This window comes from Colobus angolensis, unplaced genomic scaffold (assembly GCF_000951035.1).
Source record: "Colobus angolensis palliatus isolate OR3802 unplaced genomic scaffold, Cang.pa_1.0 Scaffold570, whole genome shotgun sequence".
Taxonomy (NCBI): Eukaryota; Metazoa; Chordata; class Mammalia; order Primates; family Cercopithecidae; genus Colobus; species Colobus angolensis.
In genome coordinates, this window is record NW_012119266.1 from 511,617 (window position 1) to 537,951 (window position 26,335).

The following is a 26,335-nucleotide window of genomic DNA, read 5'->3' on the forward strand; positions in this document are numbered from 1 at the left end:
TCTCTCATCTGGGACTTGTATATTTTTGTTCATTAGAGATTTTCCTCTGTAACCTCAATACCCAATGCAGGGCCTGGCACATAATAGATTATTAGTAAATGTTAAATTAATATGTCATGGCTTTGGTTTTACTGGACTTTGCACTTACTCCTGAGTAAATTATAAAGAATATCTATGTTTTAGGTCACCTTGTTTTAGACCAAGAGGTACCCAGAGAAAAGGTATGAACTATGCTAAGGAAATTATCTGAGTCCCAAATTGAAAAAAAAAAAAAATCATGCTTTTCCACTATGACCTCTCTCATTCACAGAGTGATTCTCTTTCAAAAGGACAATGTAGAACTATTCTGGGAGCCATATTCCATTGGCTGTGCAATCATTTATTGGCAAACTGGGGTCCAGGAAAGTATTTTCCTGGGGAAGATGAGATTTCTCAAAGAAGTTCACTGACGAGTTGATGGGTGCAGCACACCAACATTGCACAAGTATACATATGTAACAAACCTGCACGTTATCCACATGTACCCTAGAACTTAAAGTATAATAAAAAATAAAAATAAAAATAAAAAAAAACTTAAAAAAAAAAAAAAAAAAAAAGAAGTTCACGCACTTTCTAACCTGAGCTTATTTCAGTAATCAGTGTAGCAAGCTGGGCTTGAGGATTGCAGCAGTACCAATACTGTGGGAGTGTACTAGTTCTAGAACAGCTACAGCATTGGAATTGAATGCACTAGAATTGGATACAGGACCTGTTTTTGAGGAGCTAACACCCAAAGGATGAACAGCACTCATAGCACTGTCCTTTCTGTGCACATATCGTAGTCCTCGGTTTGCAGCAGAAAAAAAGCTGTTAGCAAATTATGTGCTCTGTTTATGCAAATAAAATCCTGTGGTATGCTACAAAGAGCACTGGCCTAGAGGCCTTAGTTTTCTCATATGTTAAAAAACCCTAACACAGGTCTGGTTCATAGTAAGCACCCAATGAATACTAGTTTTCTTCCTTTGGGGGCCTCTGATTCAGTGTGCTTCTTCAGGTAATTCACTTCCCTGGAACTCCTCCTTGGAATGAGAGTTGTACTGTTGTGATTTTTAACAGTTCCTTCAAGCCAAGCATTTTGGAGTCCTTTCCTAAAGGGAGAAAGGAAGGAAAGGAGAAAGGAAAATTAAAGCAAAAAAAAAAAAGGAAATAAAACGTTAAAAAGGAGGAAAGGAAAAAGAATCTTTTACTACAATAAAACTAATCTTATGCTCTTGCAAGTAGCACTTTAAGTAAAAGTAGTTCTTTGCTGACCTGGTTACTACTGAACCTACTACATAAAATAGCCTACTGTAATACATGCATTTCTGTGCCTAATCTTCACTTTTTAGGCTTAGTAAATGTAGAGGAATGCTGATGTATAGTTAAATTTATGTTTTTAGTTGCTTTTTTTTTCTACTCTCAAATGTCAATCACTCTTTGGTTTCTCTTTCTTTTTCCGACCACAAGTATTCTTCCTCTGCCTAAAGAAGCTTCCCTAAAATCCCAGTCTATCCAGTAAATCAATGCACAACAATAAATTTAAGGAAACAATACCAGAGACAAAAAGGAGTGAGGGGATGCAGAAGCTCAAGCTGGAGCAGGGTTGTAAGCATGAGAAGTTCTGCGTGTTTCAGAGCAGTGAAGGATGTATTTTTGCTTATTCCTGCTGGTGACTCTTTGTCTATGCATCCATCTGCTGCAATTACATGTTTAGTCAGTCAATCCACGTTTGTTGAGAGACTGCTGTGTGCCAGGATTGTGCTAGCATAAAGGAGCGAAGTATTGAGCAAAATATATTTGAGCAGCTGTAATTCTGAGGATCTCTAGGTGTGAGCATGTGTATGTGTGTGCACTTCTGTGTATCTGTGACAACTCCAGGTTTGCATGACAGTGATCTTTGTTACTCTGTTGGCTTCATCAAACTTCCTTTTAGTTGCTGTGATTCATTACATAGAGTGGGCTTTATCTCTGATTTTTATAACCTGCAAGACTGGGGTATGATCACCAGAAATCTAAAAACAGTTAGAAATCCCATGGAGTTATCTTTTATAGAAGTTTTCCTGTACTAATATTATGAAAAATAAGCATCTTGTTAACTTGAGTGTAATTCTATGCATGATTACAGGTGTCAATAGGAAGAAACTGACTGAGTTCAGATCTGTTCTACACCATGCTAAAGGGGTGATAAGTTCCACAATGGATCATTTTCTCATGGGCATTTCTGGCTTTTGGTAAAAGTAGAGTATCTTATTTTAAAAACCAGTGAGTAGTCCTAATAATAGAGATATCATCAGGATCTGAATTGTTCATCCCTAAAAAAAAAAAAAAAAAAAAAAAAAAAAAAAAAAAAACACCAATGGAAATCAAACAAATAGTGCCAAATTAAACTGCTTTAATATTTAGGTTCTGTAGGATCAAATTGTTTGGTGCCATACTCTGTCCACTTTTCTCATGTGATAGGATATAATTTTATATCTTTTCTGTTCTAGAAATACCCAAAGAAAGAGACTCTGGAAACTCATTAACAGGTCTATCCACTCTTGTATTTGTTATCCCAGGGAAACAGAAGTACCTGTGTGCCAGCAGAAATGATTGCACTATTGATAAATTCCGAAGGAAAAATTGTCCATCTTGCCGTCTTCGGAAATGTTATGAAGCAGGGATGACTCTGGGAGGTAAGATACTTTTCTTTCTCTTCTTCCTCCTCCTTCCTGTCTCCCCTTTTCCTCCCTCATTTTCTAGTCTCTCTTTAAACCAGATTTTCTTCTTTGATGCTTCCAAGGGGACCAGCCATGCTCCAGACACAGGCTGACCCTTTCATAGCCAACGTGGCCATCAGCCAGCTGGTGCCTTTTTTATTTAATCCTTAACTATACCAATCCCCATTCTGGGGCTCAGCATTAGAGCAGGAGGTGTGAAGCAGGGATCAGGTGCCAACAGAGGGTGAGTGAGGATGCATGTGACTGGGCAGGGTCCCCAGGGGACTTAATGGTACTGACCTGATGTTGTTCAGTGGTAGCTAGGATGAGAGAACTATGAAATCCAGAACAGTCAGAGGTGCAGGATGACCCAGGCATAGGTACAGGATGACCCAGGCACAATCTGACCCTGAACACCTGGGAATATCCCTCAGCTAACTGCTGCCTATGTTGTAGGGCCAGCCACCTGGAATGAGAAGCTGCTTCTCTTTGGAGCCTGTGACTAGGCTGCCAAACAGTGCCAATTTCCTATCCTATCTCTCCCAAAGATGAACAGGTGTTTTAATAATTTCCTTTTCTTTGCAAAGCTATTGATTATTTCCAAAAGCATTTTTTTTCAGTAGGGCAGTAACATTACAGAAGGAAGTTACAGCTCTTTCAAGGGTGTTCCTCTATCATAAGGATCTCTGTCCCACGAACCTGTCTGCCATGAGTGTTGTCACCATTCCAGAAAGGCTTGACATCAGTTGATTGACATTTATATTTTCCCTCTCCAAACTCCCCCATCTCTTCATGTTTACATCTGCCCAATGCCAGGGTCCTCGCTGCTGCCTGCTGCTTCCAAAAATATGTGTCTTTCCTTACAAAAACAAAATCATTAATCTACTTCAATTTGGAAATGGAATTTGAAGAAAGGCAAGCCTATTTCTGAGTGCCTGCAACTGTAGCCTCATACCTGATTATTCATTATTAGCCTGGAAAACCCAAGTGCCTAGAATCCAACCCTTTCCCCTATCGTCTTAAGGCTAATTTAGACCAGTTGTCTATCTCTGGCTTTCTGTGAGGTGTTCAATACCTTGTCTGCCTATGTGCACATCTATAGACAACAACTAGTTCTCTTATCCTGGAGCAGGGCCATGTGTGGATCTTCATGTAGATAACTATATCCTTCCCATCCTCACAGGGCAGTAGTATTACTTAAACAGAACAAAGTACCTCAAATGAATTGACCCAGGCTGGATGAGAGACAATTTCAAAAGAATCATCTCAAGTAGCATCCAGTACTTCCAAACATCACAGGTAGATGTTCTGTGAGTGGCTTTCCAAGAATCCCCATCAAATGAGAATCAGATATCTGAGAAAACTCAACCTTGTTTTGGTTTGCTTGGTGTACCCCAAAGAAATCCAACAATTGAGGTCTACAGTGGAGAAGAAGTAGGACTGGGGTCAGGGAGTGCAGAGGCAAAGGCAGGAAGGGTGACAAAGTGATTGACAAGAGAAAATATTCTCCATATGAATGTTGCAGCCCTATGTTGAAGGTTCTTGTACACTCAGCTGTCAATTATTTAGCCTTCAGCGAATTATGTATAGTATAAGAGATAGGGACTCTCAGGTAGGGAACCTCTTGGCTGGCCATCTGGCGATATGAATTGCAAGTCCACTTTGATGCAAGTAAAGTTTAATGGTAACAAAAGTCCTCATAACATTTGGATGCAAATCTTAACATTAATTCCATGTCTCAGCCAACATTCTCCATTATAAATCAGCCTGTGATATGATTACAGTGAGCCGCTTTTGAAAAGGAGCCTGTACTATATAGCACTCAGATGCAGGTTTGTAAATTAATTTATTGGTGAGAATGGTTCAGTACATTTTCAAATTGATTTATTAGTAGAGTACTCAAACATGAGTGGGTTTAGTGAACACAATGAAGACAAGCTGAGAAGTGTTGTGACTGGCCTTCATTTCAGTTGCAGGCCCATGATATTTTGAGCATCTTCCATGTACAAGGTACCATGCTAGGCATTAGAGCTTGAGGCTGGCAAACTTCAGGAAATGTTCACAAGATACCAGGATTCTTGATGTTGTGTAAATGGCCTTGCCTTTAGAGTCAGGCAGATCTAGTTTAAAGGCTCAGCTCCTTTATTTACTGTGTGACCCCTGAGCCTCAAGATCTTCGTCTGTGATTTAAAAATACCATCCTCATAGAGTTATAATGAGGATCAGATGACATAATGAATATGAACATCCTTGATAAATAGCAAAATGATAGAGAAATGTGGGGGCTTAATATGTCATTGAGGTCACTAGTAATTTCGCTGGAAAGACTGTAACACAGCACTTCCCGATGGCTTTTACCCTAAGTAACTTGGTATGCCATATAATATGTAACAGCTCCAACAGGCAGAGCGTCACCAGAAAACACTCTTGATTACCTCAAACCAAAAAGTTCCACCAGGATCCTGTTCAGAAGCTAATTTTAGTAATTAAGGGAATCATATGCTATATTTCAAATACCATGCCAGTAAAAACCCAATTGTGTACCTTCTTAAATCACTGCTTGAAGAGAAAATCTTTCCACTTTGCTGAATGAACTTATCTCCACATTCCCTGCCCTACTGACGCAACTCCCTCCCAAGTTTATTGTTAACTTACACATTCAATGCACAGCACACCTTTACTCAAACAACAGAAAAGAAAGAAGGAAAGTGTAAGTACAAAGTGGCCCTTGTCTATTCCTTGAAGAGTAGACTTCCATTTTCATGAGATTTGAATTTAGCATAGATATATTGATTACCTTGAAGAAGAATTCATATAATTTTATCTTCTGATTCCCATCACTCAAATCAAAATTATATAATATATCCCAAAATGAAAACTAGGAATGTAGCCTTGAGCAAGTTCCTTCTCTTCTCTGATGCTTGGTTTTCCCGTCATAGAATTGGAATTGTGGGCTTCACCAAGGACCTTTCTGGTGCTAACATTTTGTGATTCTGTGTAAAAAGCCACACAGAAAGGATTGTTTTTCAGCCCTTTCTTAGATTGTCTGTTCCCTGCTCCCAGAAGTATAGATAGTGAGACTTGAGTGCTTTGATACATTGTAATTATATCTACCTCCATTCATACCTAATTAAGATATCTGTCTAAAAGTAGACTAGACAGATTATTGAAAGAGTGGAGGGCAGAAGGGCTGTCTCTGTATCTTAAAGAAGCTGGCACTTTTCAGCTAATGGCTGCTTGGTCTTGAGGCCTCAAGATCTCTAATCTGGCTTTCTCTATAGTGTTTCATTCACTGTTTGGTGATGGAATCTCTTCCGCTCAGAGATACTTAGTAGATATAGCTTTTTCTTTCCTGTTTCCAGGCCTACCTACCTGTTCCTTGCTTTTTTTTTTTTTTTTTTTCTAGCAGCTGTTGTTGTTTCTGAAAGAATCTTGAGGGTGGTTGGAGTCTCAGAATGGCTTCCTTAAAGACTACCTTCAGGCTCTCAGCTGCTCATCCACGACAAAGATAAGCCTTTATTTGTAGATGATTCATTCTTGGCTGCATTTGAAAACCACCTATTGCTAATTGCTTGAAGAATTTAAATCCCTTGACTACTTTTCATTTCAGAAAACCCTTACAAAAAGTCCAAATGAGGACCTTCCCTCCAGTGAATTAGCTGTGGCTTTCTCACAGTCCATAGTTAGGATTAATGTAAAGCCATCTCTCATGTTTCTGGACACTTTCCAAGGGTAAACTCCTTGTTTCCAAAATGGAATGAGAAAGAAAGAAGTGCCCTTCCTGCCATCTTCTCCCCTGACCCTTTCCTCCTTCCCACTTTCCCTCCTATTCCTCCCCAAACATGATTTATTTCTGTGTTTTGCAACTCTTGAGTTCTCATCATTTAGTAAATGGTGTTGGCCCCTATTGATTCCTTCCTGTCCTGGACCATGGAGAGTAGTAGACCTTTTAGAAATTTCAGGTAGCAGCCAAACCCCGGAAGAAGAGAAGGAACACGAAGTCCTAGACCATGTGAGAACCTGAGGTGTGCAGCATTTCCTTCCCAGATTCATCTAGTATATTTGAGAAGTATCTTTCCCACTAGGAGACTGAACTCTGCATCTGAGAAAGAAAAAAAAAACTTAACATATCTACAGGTTTTGACAACCTCTATGAATTACCTAGTTGAGAGGATGACTCAAGGAGCCTATGGCCATGGTCTGATATCATTATGGACACTATGAACATCCTTGAGGTTTCCATTGTTGAAGACAGCCCTGATGCCAGCTGTCTCATCATTCCCCATGTTCAAGAGCATCCCAGCATTGCTACCTCAGGATCCCATATCCTAAATGCAACAGAGTGATTTCGCTGCTGAATTACTATTCATGGCACGGCTCTTCACAGCATTTATTCATCCATGTCCATCCATCCTTCCAGCCAGCCAAGAAGCTCATGCTTTCATCTTTTCATCCATTTACTCATTTATTTATTCATTTAGCAAATATTTATTGAGTACCAACTATGTACCAGACACTCTGCCAGGCATTTTGGGGAAGCAGAACTGAATAAGATATTATTCCTTTCCTCAAAAATGTAAGCAAGAGGAGAAAGGCAGTGATGAGGAATATACCTTAGCCATAAAGGAAAAATAAGAAATCACTTGGAAGAAGTTGAGTGAGATGGAAGGAAAAGGACATCCAAAGCAAAGGGTACAGTTTGAATAAAGGCACAGAGACATGAACAAAATGCATTGAGGGTTTGAGGAACAGCAATTGGTTTAACACAGCCAGAGCTGGGGAAATGGTAAAGGCAAGCTGAAAGCACATTGAAAGCAAACTTGGTTACTATACTAGGTAGTTTAGACTTCAAGGAGTTGAAAATCTATGAGCATGGGACAGGTATGATGGCATATTATTTTGTTTATTTTCATGTTTCTTTAAAGAAAACTGGCAGCAGCACAAATGTTTTGTTGATGAGGGCTAAGCATTTTAGAAGGTGAGACAATTTTAGAAAGGCCAGCTAGAGAGGAATTTCTAGCATCAAATTTTGCTAAACACCTAGAATTTGTTCCTGGGGCTAGTTACCTCCATTTGGGTTGTTACCTGCAAGTACTGACCACGTATATGAAGAAATACTGGCTTAGACCAAGGCAATTGGCTTGTATAAGAGGCCTACCCTCATACCAAAAGCCAGTTTCCTTGGTCTAGGCCAGTGTTTACCAATATGTGTTCTGAGAAAACTAGTTCCATGACATGTTCCATGAAAAATACAATTTCTATTGTCAAAAATGTGAGAGAAACTTGCATATTATGGTCCTGCTCAGGAAGATTTACAGTCTTTATTAGCATATCGCAGGTCCTGGTGAATACTGCAATAAAGTAACCTGAGGAGCTTTGTAACTCAGGATTCCCAAAGTTGATTCAACCACAGAACCTCATTTATTCACATAACGCCTGTTATCCTACAAAACCACTGTTCTCTGGAATACACTTTCGAAAACTTGGGTATAGATAAAAACTCTATCCTGTAGGCAGGGAATACCTCTAGCTCAGGTCATCATTTTGCAGATGTGTGTGTCATTAAGAATCAATCCATAATGCATTAATGATCAAAAGCAGAGCATCCTTACCACATGGTGCATAAGATTATGCTATTAGCTACTAAAGCCACTGAAGTTAATCATGTTGGGTCTGTAATATTGTTGTCATGCACAAAGGATAGGATGCAAAAGTGTCCTAGGCCAAAGCATGACTATTGCCCAAGTTATCTAATGTCTGCAGGTACATAATCCTGACCTAAGGATTGTGCTAAAGAAGTCATTTCTAAGAAATATCGTGACTTCCAGCATCATGCAGAATGATCATTTAATATTTTGAATATCTAGACATTCTGCTGTAGAATTTAATAGTCCTTTTATACACTGTCTGACCAACATTTTGGCATTTATTCAGAATCCCATCACAGTCCTATCACATAACCTCATTAATAAAGTAGGAGGCCTAGAAATCACAGATTTGTATAAACCATCCAATGATTGAATCCCCTCTACCTCCTGTTCAACAGGCAGCAGAGTGTCATACAGAATTAGCAATGTGGAACTCAGTTACTGGGATTTCTTCCATTCTCCTTTGGCTCTCTAGACTAGAATTCTAAAGACCCTCAGGCTGGTAATGCAAGTGGTAAGTCTAATTTCTGAGAAGTGCTGCTTCCTACACACAGTTCTCTGATACCCGAGTGCTTTGACTGATCTGCATAACTGAGGCATGCACCAAGGAGCAGAATTACTCTATAAATTTTGGCATCAACATGTACAACGTGTGACTCAGCACTTTGAAACTCTGGGGATTTTTTTGTTTGGCTGGTTTTTGTTTTAAGAGGTCCTGTGGTATATTGGAAATAGTATGATAGACTCAGATACAGAGAGGCCTTGTTTCTAGTCTTAGTTCTGTCACTTACTATCTTTATGACCTTGGGCAAATGACTAGAACTCTCTGAGCCTAGTTTCTCCAACCACACTGTGGGAATAATAAAATCTTGTTTACGGCATTTTTGTAAATATGTAGAGAAACTGGTATACAGTAGGCACACAGTAAATGTCACCATACCCTTCAGTCCTTCCTTTGTGGATGAAAAATGGTCTTTGTTTGTGCTCCCAGTAACCACTGGGGTCTGTTCTCTCTCTCTGCTGGACAGTGTGGCTTTTGGTTCTTGTTTCTTTGTTCTTTGGTCTCTAAATTACCCTTGAAACAACCCTTGAAATTTCCACTCCATGACCTAAATCGTCATCCCTAAGTTGGTTACATACATATTTGGTGACACTTTGGAGGAGAAAAGCTTTATGTCTCTCTAACTGTAGTTCTTAAGGGAATTTGCATATGGAAAAACAAGAGACTCCATCTCTTAATTCCTCCAAACCAAATTATCTGGGATAGTACATATATGTTGTACTCTGTCTCTCAGCATTTGCTCTTAGAGAACTATGATTAGAGATAAGTAATATTTTCTAATCATAAAAATTAATGATACTGCATATCTGATACTTGAATGAGTACCTCCTTGTAAAATTTCTACTTAAATCCTTGAGTTTTTAAAGTGTAATAGCAATAGAAAGATTTTATTATTGTTTACTTTTGCTATGAGTATTCCAAAATCCCTCAGTTGCTCTTGAGAGAGCAAGATGATGTCATAGGCAATATTTTCCGAAGGTAGTAGGCAGAAAACTAAGTACAAAGCACACAATAGGCCATATATACAAAGGCAAGTATTTTACAAATATAGTAATTCAAGAAAAAAGTTTCATTTTCGCTGGTAACCGGTTTGTTTAAAAGCATTTTATTATTTATTGTTTAAAAAGAGTGTCACTTGCCACAGATTGTGGGATGTGTTCCTTAAGATCACAAAAATGTAAAATATTTTCTTTTTATACTGAACACATACATAGACAACTTACCTGAGCAAGCTGCTTTTTAGAGACATTTGCACATCTTTTGGGATCACGTTGTTAAGAAGTAGAACTAAGGGAAAAAGACACAGCCACCCAGAAACCGGTAGAGCTTTCAGTTCATCTGTTATTAATATTTCTATGACAACAGATATCTAGGAAGTAAACAGAAACTGGCATCGCTATCCTGCATCACCTTTTTTGGAATCAAGTTCCATTCTTCTCAGTCCAGTTCATCCTTCTGATACTTTTAAGATCTCAACCAAGGCATGGAAATATCATATTTTCCCTTGCTTAATACCCCATGGAACCAATGCCCCTGTGGCTGAAGTAAAAATTAATTGTTGAGGGACATTTCGGCCCTCAAGCAGTCAACAATTAAAAACATGTAAGCACCGAGCACCTGCAGAAAACTTGCACTGGCATTTGGATCTAAGAAGAAAATCTGCATCTTAACCAAGATGAAAAGTCACCAGCCCAAGCTTGTGCAGTGAAATGTCATGCTGGCCACAATGAAACCGAAAGAGACTGATGACTCTCCTCAGGGTGGAAAATGAGGCATGGAAGCTTTGATTAGTGAGCTGTTAGGCACACAGACATTAATTTCAAAGCATTCTCATCTCCAGTCTGAGTAATAATTCTTGTAGTATTATGCAATTGTTTGGCTGCTGCAAGAAATTCAGCAGACTCCAACAAGTAGTCTTTCTTGGTCTCTGAGTTGACTGTAACTTGAATTCTACCTCCCTTCACTTCTCCTACATCTTCCCACTCCCCACCCCATCTCACCCCCCACACACACACAATTCTTGTACACTGTGTTCAGAGAGATGCACACACACACATATATATGTGTATATATATAGTATATTTGTCAATAAAGCAGAAAAGAAGAAAAAACTCCAAGTAAACAATTTTCCATTTCCCCATCTCACCTCTGTCTTACAAGTAGACAGGAAAGGAGAAAACCCCAGTAAAAAATGGCAACCACCCGCCTCCCCAACTTTACATGCTGCTTCCTATGTTAGAGGACCTGGCTTAGGCATCTGATTATGGAGCCTGCTAGATACAAGCCCATATTTAGAGTGCTACATTCAACAGTGTCTCTCTTTCATATTAGAAAAATTCCGGGTTGGCAACTACAAGCATCTCAAAATGACCAGACCCTGAAGAAAGGCTGACTTGCCTCATTCAAAATGAGGGCTCTAGAGGGCTCTAGTGGATAGTCTGGAGAAACCTGGAGTCTGAGGCTTAGGAGCTTAGGTTTTTGCTCCTCAACACAGACTTTGACGTTGGGGTTGTGGGCTACTCTCTTGGTTGCTGACTCTTTCCAACGGGACCAATAGTGTTTTCCTACCTCACAGGGATGTTGTGAGGATGGGCTATAGAAGTAATAGTGGTTACCATTCATGTAGTTGTGAGTATCATGATTATTGTTTCCTGTAATGCGGCTTGGCATTGGCAAAATGCTTTTTGATTGTTCTTGATCATATATGATGGTGGCCAGGCACTGACTCAGGCAGATGCAGTGAAGTTCTGGCTCAGTCGCTTGCTTTTCGTGGTGTGTTGCTGGGAAGAAACTTTGCTGATGGAACTCAAGGTGTCACCTTGAACAAGAAGCAACTGTGCCTGTCTGAGGTTCCTGTGGCCATCTTTTTTTGTTTATTAGGCAATTCATATTTCCCCCTTAGGTTCTAGTCTTCCGGATCCCTGCCAAGGACCTAGATCTTAGCCTCAGGCCCCATCACTGAGCTGAAGGTAGTAGCTGATCCACAGAAGTTCAGTAAACAAGGACCAGATTTCTGTTTCTCCAGGAGAAGAAGCCAGCCAACCCCTCTCTTCAAACACACTGGGAGACTAGAGTCAGACTTTCCCTCTTACATCTAGCCTTACTGTAATCACACTCCCTGATTGGTCTTTCACATCACATGCTTCTCTTCATCAGTTGTGAGGCCCTCTCATTCTTCTCCCAAGCCAGACTCAAACATTGTATTGATGTCAAAGAAGAATCACTTAGAGTTTGGAATATCTTGCTCTCTCTCTGCTCCATAGCTTCCATATTGAAACCAGTTTCTTTCTCGTGGAGAAGTGGAGTCTGTGAAGCCAGGGACAGGTACATACGAGAGTCAGAAGCACTCTCCCTGACTTGCCTGGGGCCTGTCTTTCCCACCTTCTTCTCCAGTTTGTCTAAACTCTCTCTCTCTCTCTCCCCCACTTCTTCTCCAGTTTGTCTAAACTCTCTCTCTCTCTCTCCCCCACTTCACATTCCCCTGACTCAGCAACATTCTGGAGAAAAGCCAAGGAAGGACTTCAGGAGGGGAGTTTCCCCTTTGTCAGGGCAGAATTTTAATCTCCAGACCAACAAGAAATTCCCTAATGTGGATTGAAAGGCTAATGAGGTTTATTTTTAACTGCTTTCTATTTGTTTGAATGTTGCATATTTCTGCTAGTGAAATTTTCCCTTAATAAAGCCATTAATACACCAATCGTATTTTCTTATTTACAACAGACTGAGAGAATTAATGCTGTTAACATTGGACCTTCTTTCTTTTTTCTTTTTTTTTTTTTTTTCCTTTTTTTCTCTCTCGTTTGCTTTCCAGGTCATGCTGACCTGTTCAGCTTGGACTGTTTCACATTTGTTTTTAATGTCAGTTTAAATGTAATTGTAAAAGCATGTATGCTCTAAATTCATGTAGTTACTTTTTTCAGTGGAAAAACCTGGTATTCGAAAGCATTTCCAGGCTCCGCAATTTCATATGAACAGGTTTTTGGTAAAATCTTTTGTCCCTCACTCAGGATGGTATCTGGACAGTGAGCCCCTTTCTTCTGGCTCAGTAGTCAGAGAGAAGAGACTTGGAGACAGTTTCTGCTGGATCCTGTGCTTTGGCAAGGATGTGCAGCATTGCATATCATTCTATCATTAATTACGTTTACTCCTCCATGAACTAAAAACCATTAGACTAAATAGTCCAACATAAACCTTGAAAGATAAAATTTGATATTCTTTTGCCTGGCCATTTCTCTGACCCAGAATTGGGGCTGGGAGGGGAATGGAGACTTGGGGGAGAGAATCAAGGAGGCTTCTTGCCTGGGGGAATTTGGCATGCACTTATTAATCCCATTTGGTTGCACTCCCTACTAATCCCTCACTCCATACCTGCCAAGGATTGGCTCTGCTCCCTGCTTCTCATCCCTGTCCTAGTTCGTCCTCACCCATCTCCATTTCCCGCCACTGATCCTTCTCTCCAGTAAGATGCTATTCAATCTGATGAAATATAAAGAGTAGTACCACCCTGGAAGTCAGGATACCTTAGTTTTAGCTCCTGCTCTACCATTATCTAACTGTGTGAACTTGGGCATGACTTAACCTTTGCCCTTCAATCTGAACAGTCTTTAAGAATTGGTTTAGAGGAGAAAGGAAGTGATAGACAAGATCCAAGGCCTTTGAACCCTTTTTTGGAAATGAATCCTTTTCTTCAAACAAAATTTGACTCAGAGTCCCAAATATAGGTACAGAATAAAATGCTACTGTTCTTGTTTGAAAGGAGGTGGGATGCTTGGAGCCACATGCTCAGGCCCACTTTGCCACCTATCAGGAACCCTCGAAAAAACTTTTAGGACCCTTGGGGCTCTACCATTGTACTAGACTGATGTCTGGGGAGTCTTCTAACTCCAATTTTCTCTTCTGTTACATTTCAGTCCTTGTGAAAACTCTATATGTTTCGTCCGTTCACTTTTTCAGAAAGTTCACCTGCTTGAGGTAAAGGGCATACAGTGGAGAATGTGGGGCTCAGTAACTAGCAATAGTAAAAAACATCACTGGCTGGCTTACATAATTTACTCTGTTCTAAGCATCTTACACACATAGTCATCTGAAAAATCACAACAACCTTGTGAGGTAGATCTTGTTATTATCTTAGGATTCTGAAACCTGCCAGCTTGACTCTCAACCTTTGACTTGAGACCAGTTGCCCAAGATGGAAGGTTATACTTTTCACAGTTTACCACTGTAAGCAGTCTTTCAGAGTGATTTCTAGCTAGAGATCCATTCTTAGAAAAAGTCAGAACCTGTCCATTAGCATACACTGTCACGGGGCACAGAGTACCTTCACTGGGTTCATCCCATTTCCTCCTAAAAATAGTCCTATGCAGTAGTCAAGTCATATCATCACCATTATATAGATGAGAAAGCTGAGGTGTAGGAGAAATCAAGAGATCTGTTCGAGGTCACACATCCCATAAGATTCTGAATACCACCATCAAGAATAATAAGCCTTTTATGTGAAAAGCATTTTAGAACTTCAGTGTCATTATTGCATTCTGCCTCCTGGAGTTCAGTGCACTTTTTCATCATGCTTTAATCTTGGAGTCCTGGTGGTACAGAATCTGCCTTCTACTCTCAGGCAACACCACAATGTCTTTATCCCTCATAACAAACTTATGAATTAAGTAATGATATTATCCCCATTTTACAAATTAGTTAACTGAGATACCGAGAGGCTAAATCTTGCCCAAAGTCACAAAGCTAGTCAGCGATAGAGCCGGAGTTACAAATGAGGCAGCCTGACTCCAGAATATTGGCTCTTAACTACTACTCTTTATACATATGTAAGGAAACTAAAAGCCAAAGAGGGAAAGACGTCCCTGAAGTCCCACATTGAGTTTCCCTGACTCACAATCCAGTATTCCTGTGACCTTCTAATCCTAAAGTTATACAGTAAGATCCCTTGACTCTAATCCTAGTAGATGGAAAGATGGCTGGCATGAATTAAGCTAGAGGCCACAAACTGGCTTTCCCGGAGCCAGAATTCACCTGCAGAATTCTGTTTGTCCAGCACAGTGTTTGTTTAGAAAATTGACATAGACTGCCCCTAGGCAGGGCATCAATCACTGTCACTGTCCCCAGCCCTCCCTATTTATGTTTGCCAAGCTTTTTTTTTTCTCATTTATGTGTCTGCCTGACTTGTGAAGGTATTTGAGTTTATGACTTTTAGATTTAAGCATTGCAATATATAAGCACTGCACATACACACATACTCACATGCATTCACAAAAGTATAGCCTAGTCTAGCTTCACAAAGAATTTGTAGCCCTACACCAAACACACTTTTATGTTTACTTAACATTTAGAATTAGATTTAAGATCTGAATTTAGTTTCACAGGCATTCAAGTGTGGAAGAATCTCGGTTATTGTTTTTTGTTTCATACTGTTTCACCCTTGCTTTCCCTGCTGTGTCTGGATCCCTGTCAATCCTGCTTTCTGCCATTCTCCATGCCTGAGTTAGGGCCCCTGCAAGCTATTCACTCATTAATCTTTAGGAATAGATGGAGAGTGGAAACCAGTTTGGAGAGTTCACCATGTGCCAGGCATCCTCTCATTTAGTTCTCATAAGTGTCCGAAGAGACAGGTGGCAGCACATTCATTTTATACATGAGGAGACTAAATCTTAGAGAAGCTCAACAAAGACCTCAAAGTCATTAAGGTACTAATTAACGGAGCTGGGATTTGAATGCAAGATTGTCGGACTCCAGAGCCTATTCTTTTGCCCTACACCACAGTTCCTTACAAGGAAGATGTATTCGTTTTCTGTTACTATTACTGCATAACACATTGCCACAAATTTAGCAGCTTCAAACATTTATCAGCTCAGTTTTGTAAGTCAGAAGTTTGGCACAGCATGGCTAGATTCTCAGTTCAGGGTCTCTGAAGGATGAAGGTGTTTACCAGGATGCATTCTAATCTGAAGCTCAGGGTTGTCTTCCAAACTCATGTAATTATTGCAGGATTCAGTTATTTGTGGTTGTAGGACTAAGCTTCCCACTTCCTTTCTGGCTACCAGCCAAGGGCCATTCTCAGCTCCTGGAGGCTGCCCTCTTTCCTTTTCATGTGGACCCCAACACCTTCAAAGCCAGCAACAGAGACTCTTCCTTGTGTTGAATGTTTCTCACTCTACGGATGTCTTTCCAGGAGAATCCCAGTCCTCTGAGGGCTCACCTGATGAGGTCAGGTACATCAAGAATAACCACTCTTCAAATTCAACTGAATTAGCACCTTAATTACACCTGCCTAGTTTTTTCAACAGCATCTACGTTAGTGCTTGACTGAATGACTGGAAGGAAGGATGTGTATGCTCAGGCCTCAGAATCTTGCGGGCCATCTTAGAAGTCAGCCGACCACAGACGTTGATTGCTTTCGTGTGTCAAATTTCATAGTGAGATAGGGAGAACAGAAATATCCTTGACTTTAGGTAGAGCGATTCAAACTTTCTAAGACTTTGGAAACTTCACATCACTTTCACCTTTCCCTTGATCATGGTTGAGAAGGCCTATATCTTGGAGTGACAAGGAGTGAGACTGGAACAGTACCTAAAGGTTAAGGAGACTAAAGAAGTTACAGATTGGTCACATCTGCTCCTCCCTAGGAATGAGCCATGGAACCTGATTTGAATTTTTTTTTTCTCTAGTGCTATAGAGATAGCTCCCACAGGGGTCTAATGCCCCAAGGCTGAAAAGTTAGTTCCCCATAGGATCCAGGCATGATATCAGACCAGGTGTTACAATGTCCTAAAGAGGAGGTACGGACAGGAAAGCCCCTTGCCAATGACCCTTTCTTGTCACTGCTCTGACTCAAGACTAATAGGGCAGAGATAGTGAGCAACTCACATACTACTAAAACTATCCACTTATACTGCCCCCGTTCTCCTTGCTTTATCACTCCATTTAAGTAAGCCAATGAGTCTCTGCCTTGACACAGTGGCAAGCTGACCTGTATCTTATATGGAAGAATTAGATTTGACTCTGGGGCTCAGGTGCAGAGGGCAGGAGGGGCATAGGGGTGGCCTTCATGGAAGAAAACAGGTCCTTAGATACTGAGTAACAGCTGAGACTAGCAAGCCTCATTGTCCAGGATTCCAAGTCGTCTAGCAACATCCTGGCCTCTGCTGCAGAGAGAACAGAGGATCCCCCGACAGAATGAATGGAGTCTGATTTCAATTACGTTCAGTATAGTCACTCTCTTTAGGCAAAGAAGCCAGAACACCTGGTGCAGCTAGGGCCACTGTGGTCACAGGGACAAGCACACTACCTGGGTCCTGGAGGCAAGTGGGAATGCAGCTTCTCTTCCTTAAGCAGATGCCATATAGGCCTGGGGAGGAGGATGTGAGAATACCAGCCAAGTTCTCATTGGCACTATACGGAGAAAGGGGAATTATTTCATCTTGATGGATTCTCCCCACAGTCTCTGCACATATTGATCTTACTTGTAATGAGTTTGTTCAGGTTCACAAGTCATCATCCCAGGGAGATCTGAGTCATTGGTGGGAAAGTCGAGGTGACAGATTATATCTCACTGATCTCATTGTCACCAATTGCTCTGTGTGTCCCTCCACCTTTTGAAAAAGTCCATGGAATCATTTGTGTATAATTCATTTGGATTTATTTCTTCTTTATCAATAGCTTTAGTGGGGTATTGTAAATGGGAAAGCTACCCCAGAGAATAGTGTACATTCACAGTATTATTCAATAGAACTTTCTGAGATGATGAAAATCTTCTATATCTGATGTTGTCCAGTATAATACAGCCGCCAACTACATGTAGCTTTTGAACACTGGAAATGTGGCTAGTGAGACTGAGGGATTCTATTTTTAATTTTTTAATGTTGTAGTTAATTTAATTTTTAAAAATTTTTGCTTTCTATTTTATAGTTTAATAATTAAACTAAACTTACATAGCCCACATGTGGCTAGTTGGCCACTATACTGGACAGTACAAGTCTAGAAAGGTCTCAGAGAGACACATGCTGAGATATAGCAAGAATAGGTTAGTCAGAAAGAGAGCCAATGTAACATAGGGAATTCTGGATTGGGAATTAGAGCCCTGGCTCTAATCTCAGCTCTGCCACTAGGTGACCTTGCCCTCTCTGGCTTCAACCTCCCCACCTTTAACTTGAAAGGTTAAACTAACTAACGTCAAAAGTCCCAAAATGGTGGCTATGGACTGAATTCAATTTGGGATACACAAGTTTCAGGAATTTTTTAAAAAATCTATTAATGCCTTCTAGGTGTGTGTATGCACGCTTACAGGCATGTACCCATGCACAAGCATGGGACGGCAGTAAGGCATTAATTCCAGTTCACCAGTGTACTAACCATTCACACACACACACACACACACACACACACACACATGCATGCATACACACCCTACTGTATTGCCTATGTAGACCCTGAAGGTCTTTGAATCTGTCACCATTGGATAAGATAATTTCTAACGACCCTTCCTGTTTTGTCATGCTGAAAATCTTTAAGCCACTATAGTGTCCCCAATCTATTTCAATTTGGGCAGATGACTGGAGTATTCTCATAGCTTCCTGTCTCTTCCCCTCTGGATTTGATACTAGTTATGAAGTTTGGCGTCAAGGATGAAGAAGGGAGGCAGGGAGGATATAACCCCAGCCCCACTCCTCAACTCCGCTTTTGGATTAGAAGTAGCGTTCCGGGCTTCAGATTCCTTGGGGAGGAAGTAGAGAGAATATGGGCTTTGTAATCAGAAGATGATGTTCAGATGATTGGGTTCTCACTTTTTCGATATCTGTGTTACCTCAGTTTATTCATTTGTAAAATAGGGATAAGAAATATCTTTAACCTCCTAAGATCATGTGGAATTAAGTGATGTAATGTGATGAAGCGAAGCATGCAGAAGGCCCTGAAAAAATAGTAGTTGCCCTTAAGGGAACTAAATGGTCTGGCAACTCGTGAGCTCAAAGCTAGAAAGGCCCAGTGATGGGGAAGATGGGGTCTTTCTATAGGAACTATAGCAAGGGAGCAGATCCTGTAGGCCACCAGTCTGTGGAGCTGTGTCCAAGAACTCATGTTTGCAACAAGTTCACCAAATGACAAGATATTGGGGGGTCCAGGCCTCTAACTCAAGAAGATGGTCTTGGCCCAGATCATACCTTGCAGCCTGTGCCTTTGGTGGGATGTGAGTGTTGGCAGTGGCTATGCATATCTCCTCATTACTGGCTGTGCCCAAGCCCTGCAGAAATGATTGTTGGACAAGGTCATCTTGCACTCAGGGTTGGTTTTCCAGGCTTCCTTGTTATTTTCCCCTGAGTTCTTCTGTGTTCCTCTTGCAACACCAACCCCACCATTTCCCTCTTCCCTACCCTAGTTGTTGGTCCAAACATGTAATCCATTCTTGCAGTGATTTATTGAGTGACACCATAACTGGAGTTTGCATTGAAGGACTTATTTTTCTAATTAGAACTAAAAGTCAGTTCCAGGCTGGGTGTGGTGGCTCACGCCTGTAATCCCAGCACTTTGGGAGGCCGAGATGGAAGGATTGCTTAAGGCCAGGAGTTTGAGTACAGCCTGGGCAACATAGTGAGATCCCATCTCTACAAAAAAAAAATATGTTAGCCAGGAGTGGTAGTGTACACCTCTGGTCCCAGCTACTTGGGAGACTGAGGAGGGAGAATTGCTTGAGCCCTGAAAGTTGAGGCTACAGTGAGCTTTTATCGTGCCACTGCTCTCCAGCTTGGGTGACAGAGGGAGATCCTCCCTCAAAAAATAAATAAAAGCTACAAAAAAAAAAAAAATGTCAGTTCCAGGTGGTATCTTTTTTCACAGGGGCCAGACACAGATGAGTAGTAGGTTTTTTTGTATTTATCCATTTAAATTGAGCAATCAACTTCTCTCTTTGGTTTATACCTTTCTTATTTATTATTATTATTTTAAAAGGATTAGAGATAAAGTGCTTTATGGTCTTTCTCAGTGCAACTGCTTGACCTCAGAATTATGACCTCTTCAATTATTTATATTTCCATCTTTATAAATACTGGAAAAAATAGTACAAAGTAAACATCGGGATGCCTAAGGACCTCTAAATTGTGTGTGTGAGCACATGGGGAAGATGGTTCTTAAGGTTTGAGTTTTGGATTATTGTGATTGTCTTAAATAATGTTATTTCTATCATTCTTTCCAATGGCTGTCTCCTAGTATGGTTCCCATTTTACAGACTGATGGTAGAGGCAGAAAGATTCTCTCACTTCTTTGATACTATTGAGGATTTCAGCCTTTCACCACTCCTCTCCCCTTTGCTAAAAAAGAAAAAAATCAATATGTATGTTATAGTGTATGTTCAACTATGAGCAACTATGTGTATTCAATGAGAAATGGAATACCATAAAATTACCATAGTTGAACCCAAAATGATAGGATAGAATTCGATAGTCTGAGGATGGAAGGGACCTTCAAGGCCACTTTAAAAAACCCCATTCCCATATAATGCTTGAATTCTTAACCACTGTGCATCTAGTATTTGATCATTTCCAGTGATACGTGTGCCTGGCAACTTTTCCATCTCCCAACACTTCAACTATAAAAATGTGTGTGTGTGTGTGTGTGTGTGCATGTATGTGTGTGTTTAGAGACAGAGAGAGACAGAAAGAGAAAGAGGGATTAAAATCCAAGTCACTGTTCTTTCTGGGACCCAAAAACAAGTATAGTGATTCTCCATTTCTAGTCTCTTTCCCTAGCAAATGGCTAGACATGCTAGACATAGACACATGTACATCACTCCTTTGATTTACAGCATTCGGTATTTGTCTATCACTTATAAGATAAAATCCATACTTACTTTTTATTTTTATTTTTTTAGAGACAGTGTTTTACTGTGTCACCCAGGCTAGAGCATCACTGGCACAATCATAGCTCACTGCAGCCTGGAACTGCTGGGCTCAAGCAATCCTTCCACCTCTGCCTCCTGAGTAGCAGAGACTACAGATGTGCACCACCAGATCCGGCTAATTTAGTTTTTTACTAGTTTTGTGGAGATGGTGTAGTGTCTTGCTGTGTTGCTCAGGCTGATCTTGAGCTCCTGGCCTCAAGCACTCCTCCCATCTCAGCCTTCCAAAATGCTGGGATTACAGGCATGAACCACCTTACTCAGCCAGATTTCTTAATATGATACACATGCTCCTTTAAAATCAAGCACCATCTTTGCTTTCAACCACATTATTAACCACTTTCCCATATACGCAACATATGCTTCAGTCATACTAGTCTCTAGTTGTTCCCCAAATACTTCTCAGTGCTTTTGTTTATGCCCTTTCTGCCCACCTTTGCCTGGTGAAATCCTCATCAATCTTCAAATTCTAGGTCAAATACTATCTTCCATATAAAGCATTTTCTAAACCCACCTATGTAAAAAGATTAGTGGTTTCCTATTTTGTTGACGCCTCCATTGCAACATTTTCCAGTCTGACTTTTTCTAGAATTGATTGTGGCAAGGCTACCAGCCTGGGCCAGGGCCTGTGTCTTTTCTGTCACCCAGAAGCAAAGGTCTAACAATGGATATCTGCTGAATGAATGAATGAAAATGAATCATTAATATATTAGTAAATGAGTTAATTAAAGGTTCCAGGTATGAATACTGAAGCCTGCATTGAGGCAGAGCTGAATCCAAGGCTATGTTAGGTTGCTCTGGCACAAGAATCAGACTTTTCCTCTGCAAGCTATGAAAAATTTGGGTTTAGCACGGATTTGGGATGACGAATTATACATTCAACCAGTGTTGAATGAGCACTTGTCCTTAAGGAGTTTAGAGTCTGTGACCAGGGAGAATGATGATTTTCTTACCTCGGGCAGTTTTTCTAACAAGGTAGTTGCATTGTGTGTTTTTGAACACTGATGATAAATTCAAGTTTCTCTTCCTTCCCCGTAGCCCGGAAGCTGAAGAAACTTGGTAATCTGAAACTACAGGAGGAAGGAGAGGCTTCCAGCACCACCAGCCCCACTGAGGAGACAGCCCAGAAGCTGACAGTGTCACACATTGAAGGCTATGAATGTCAGCCCATCTTTCTGAATGTCCTGGAAGCCATTGAGCCAGGTGTGGTGTGTGCTGGACACGACAACAACCAGCCCGACTCCTTCGCAGCCTTGCTCTCTAGCCTCAATGAACTAGGAGAGAGACAGCTTGTACATGTGGTCAAGTGGGCCAAGGCCTTGCCTGGTAAGGAAAAGGGAAATGGGAGCATGAGATAAGGGGGATCATATTTAGTGAACGCTCCTATGGGTCAGCCACCATGTCTGGTGCTTTCCTGCCCATTAACTCAGGTAGTCTGCATCGTAACCCTATGGGAGAGGGATTGTTATAAATCTCACTTTAAACATACAGGGATTGAGACTCAGAAAGCAAAGAGAAAGATAGTATTATAAGGTGTCCTATGTGGCCCACATTGATGCACAGCAGTCATGCTTTCACATTCAACTCACAGAAATGGTCAGCAAAATTTCCCTTAATCACAAAATCACATAGACATACCCATATATGCCTTAGGATGTTCTTCTATATTTGCACACACAGGCTCACCCCAAAGATAATCTCCAGCCTGACTGACATTCTGTCTTCAATGTCACCTTTAAGAGCTATATCATGGGAACTCTCATAATATGATATGGTAGAAAGAACATGAGGTTGGGAATCAGAACACTTCAGATCTACTTTTAGTTCTGCTAGTAACTTATTGTGTGATCCCTTCCCCTTCTGGGTCTCAATTTCTCTATCTGTATAATGTATAAAGCATGGTTTGTCCCAAATTGATGGTTTTCAATTTTTGCCTCAAGGAATGCTTTGTGCACTTTAAACTACCTAAGGAATCATAATGGGAGGAAAGATTAGGTGATAGTGAAAGAATTACCAACTGTTGGTCTAACAGAAGTTGGATAACAGAAGTTCCCCAGTGATGGGGAACTCACTTCTTTCTTATGTCATCTGTTGCTTAAACAAGTCTGGTTATTAAAATATTACAGCTTAAGGAATTCTTAGAGATCCTCTATCCAATGATTCACAAACTTTCATTTAGCAGCCAAGTGCTTTATTTCTAAAAAGAATTGTACACAGATAAAAGTGGAGCTAGTTTATTTAAAGCCAGAGTCTATGGCTTGGGCCTCACCAGTTCAACCTCTTTCTCTCTATCCCAGGGAAGCCCCAGGTCACTCTTGCAAAATCTTAGGGCTCCGAGGAGCACAGTTTGAAAACCAGTGAAGTATATGCTCTTTAAAGGTTCTCCTAATCCTGCAATTATGATTCAAAGACTCTTTTGGAGTAATAACAACTAAACCTTCTCTTGTGGAGTCAAAGATTAACCTGCCTTTCAATAATAACTGCCATTCAGGTAGAAATGTATAGTGAACAGAACAATTTTGTATGTATTACCTGAATTGATTCTTATAGGAATCCTTTAAAATGAGATTCTTTCTCCTATTTTACAGACCAAATAGGGAAGCTGTGAGAATGCTGTGATTGGCCTATAGTTACATAGTCAGAAAATAGCAGGACCAGAACTTGAGCCCAGGTTCTCTCCTGATTCCAAATCCTCCCTTTTTTCCGCTCCACCTGTAGGCTGCAGCACCACTGCAGTTCTGTAGCTCTGGGCTTTACAGTGAGGGGCCAAGGCTTCATTGAAGGCCACTTGGGTCATACTGTGGGCTTGCTGCATTTGAAGACATTGCATGTTGGTTGTCAAGTCTTAGATTTGTATTTCCAACTCACAGAGCCTGGTCACAGCCCTAACCATCTCTTGCACCTTCTCAGCTTGGGACGCTGAGGTTGACTAGGAAATAAGATCACTGGGAAGGAAACCCAAGGACTCTGACTGGATATGTTCTGTGCCAAAGCAGAGGGTTCACACAGAGAGGAAAATATAAAAAAGAAAAAGGAGAAAGCTGCTTTAACTCTTATCACTTTTTCGTCTGGATATTTTGATATCATGTGTTTGACAAAGATTCAAAGTTTAATCTTCCCAAGCAGTTTCCAAACACTTATCTCATTTTATAGCTTACAGAGGTTTTTCATATATATGATCCCACTTAATCCTCACAACAATTCTATGAATCATAGAGACTATTATTTCCATTTCACATGCCAAGGCTCAAAGAGGTTAACTAACTTGCTCCATTTGGTCACTTAACACATGGAACCAGAACTTGACCTAGACCTTCAAGTTTCTAAATTGGTTATCTTGACAATAACCTAGTGCAAAACTCTATAGCAGAATTTGTATGACTTGGGATCGCTGGGGCTTTCCTTGGCCCAACCACTAGGATGGAAAGCCCCCTCCCCTTACATTAACAAATCTGCAAACCAATATCAGTTCATTATCTAGCTTGCCAGATTAAATGATCTCTGACTCCGAGTCTTTTAAAAGAATAGCTTCAAAAGAAAGCCAATTACCACATTCATAAGAACTGTTCTTCATATTATCTATAATTACCTACAAGTTCAAGTAATTCACTAATTCAATAGATTGAGTTCTTGACCTGTAAAATGAACTGTGCTAGGCCCCTAATAAGATAAATTTTGTTGTAAGTTTTCTATGACAGTAATGATGTATGGAAATTGCCTAGTAGAGTACCTGGCACATTAATAAATGATAACTATTAATTTAGAGTGGGTGAGTAGACTGGGTGTACACAGTATATTTAGAATCTAATTTATCTGGTTTGGAATCCTAGCTATGGACTAGTTCTGTGACCTTGAGTAAATCACATGTCTTCTCTGTGCTTCTGTGTCCTCATTTGTAAGATGATAGAATAATCACTACCTTTCAAATTGTTGTCAACAAAGAGATTGTGTATAAAGAGCACCTAGTAAGGTAGCCTGAAACATAGTAGATGCTCTGTAAATGGTGGTTTATTATTATGAGACTTGAGTGCTAAGCCACTGCTTTCATGAAACTCAATTTTAGCTACCACTTGCCTTGCCTGCTCATGCATGGACCACAAGGTGAAATTGTCTTCTCTGAAGACCTTGGCAGGCAGATGCACTACAGCAGCAAAGATTTCCAAACTGGCCTTTCTTTGGGCCCATTCTCCCAGACTAGACATGAGACTACAAGTTTCTGCTGCACATGAGAAAAATATGATGTCAGTTGGATTCTAGTGAGAAAACAGTGTCTAATAAACTGCTTCTGCTCCCTAGCTTGTTTAATGTGTTTCAAAACCTGAGAATGACTCCTCTCTGTTTCTCCAGAACAGCCTAACACAGTGGCAAATGGGTGTTCAGTGAGCGCATACTTAAGGAAATCTGTAGGGCTGCGGCTACTCTTTCCTCAAGTAATCCCTTGATAGTCATGCAGGCTACTTCAGAGATTGGGCATTAGAGAACAGAGTCAGGTATTAAAATCAGATTAGACTCTAGGGAGATTAGCCAGCCATATTGCTGATACGTGCACAGTTACTGGGCTTCAGTGCTAAGCAGCTCTCATTAAGCACAGTTAATTAATATTATGGCCAACTTAAGCTTTCCCTTTTCTCTCCTGTTTGTTAGTTCGGTGGCATTTTAGGGAGAATAAAATAAGCATCAGTATGGACGATTTGCTTCATACCTGTACAATTTAATTCTCATCCTTCCATGTGCCTTCACATTCACACACTCCACTAGAAGACCAAGGTTTACCAGCCAAAGACTTTTCTTGCTCCCCACTGCCTCCTACCCAAGATATTCAGGGTTCAACCTCCCAGGCCTCTTCTCTAAGAGATCCCTGGTTGCTACATGCTTAGACCCTGCTTCTTATTTCCTACTGAGAAGGGTCAGTCCAAGGCATTCTGTGCTACAGAAGGGTTCCAGGCAGGAACTACTCTGGGATCTGAGGCTCCAGCCAGTCTGTCAGCATGTCGTTACAGGGAAGGTGAGAAGCACAGGCCTGGGAGCTGAGACTGCCAAGATGAGGTACTCGAGAATCCCTGATATCTGGAAGGCTTAGGATCTAAAAGAAAAGAACAGGGAAATGGGGCTATATGAGTGGACAGGGACCAACCAAGAAGAACAATGTATCTGGATAATGTAGACTTCAGACCTGATCCTATGGCTGACAAAAGTTGGTGACCTTGGTAGTTCCTGAGCTATAACCTTCAGCAGTGGAGTAGAAAAAACACTAGAGAACAGAATCAGAACACCTGGGTTTTAGTATTAGTTCAGCCACATATAAACCATATGACCTTGGGCAAGTCAATTTATTTCTCTGGCCCTCATGTTCCTTGTTGGTAAAATAAGTGTCACATCACCTAACCTCTGGAATTATTGTGAGAGTTAAATTAGGTCATCAACAGGAAAGTGAGAAGTTTGATCTACATTTGGGGAAGCATTCCTAATGAGGTATGATGACAAAATTTCAGATAATTCTGGATTTGTTGGT

General features: G+C 40.7%; 1 protein-coding gene across 1 annotated transcript in view; it reads left to right on the forward strand.

Annotated features, from left to right (window-relative positions):
• The window catches only part of AR (androgen receptor), a 177,320-nt gene that overhangs the window by 141,977 nt on the left and 9,008 nt on the right, over positions 1-26,335 (forward strand). The window contains exons 3-4 of the mRNA XM_011961988.1: positions 2,577-2,693; positions 21,862-22,149. Of these exons, the coding sequence (XP_011817378.1) occupies positions 2,577-2,693; positions 21,862-22,149 (405 nt within the window). The remainder of the gene's footprint in view (positions 1-2,576; positions 2,694-21,861; positions 22,150-26,335) is intronic.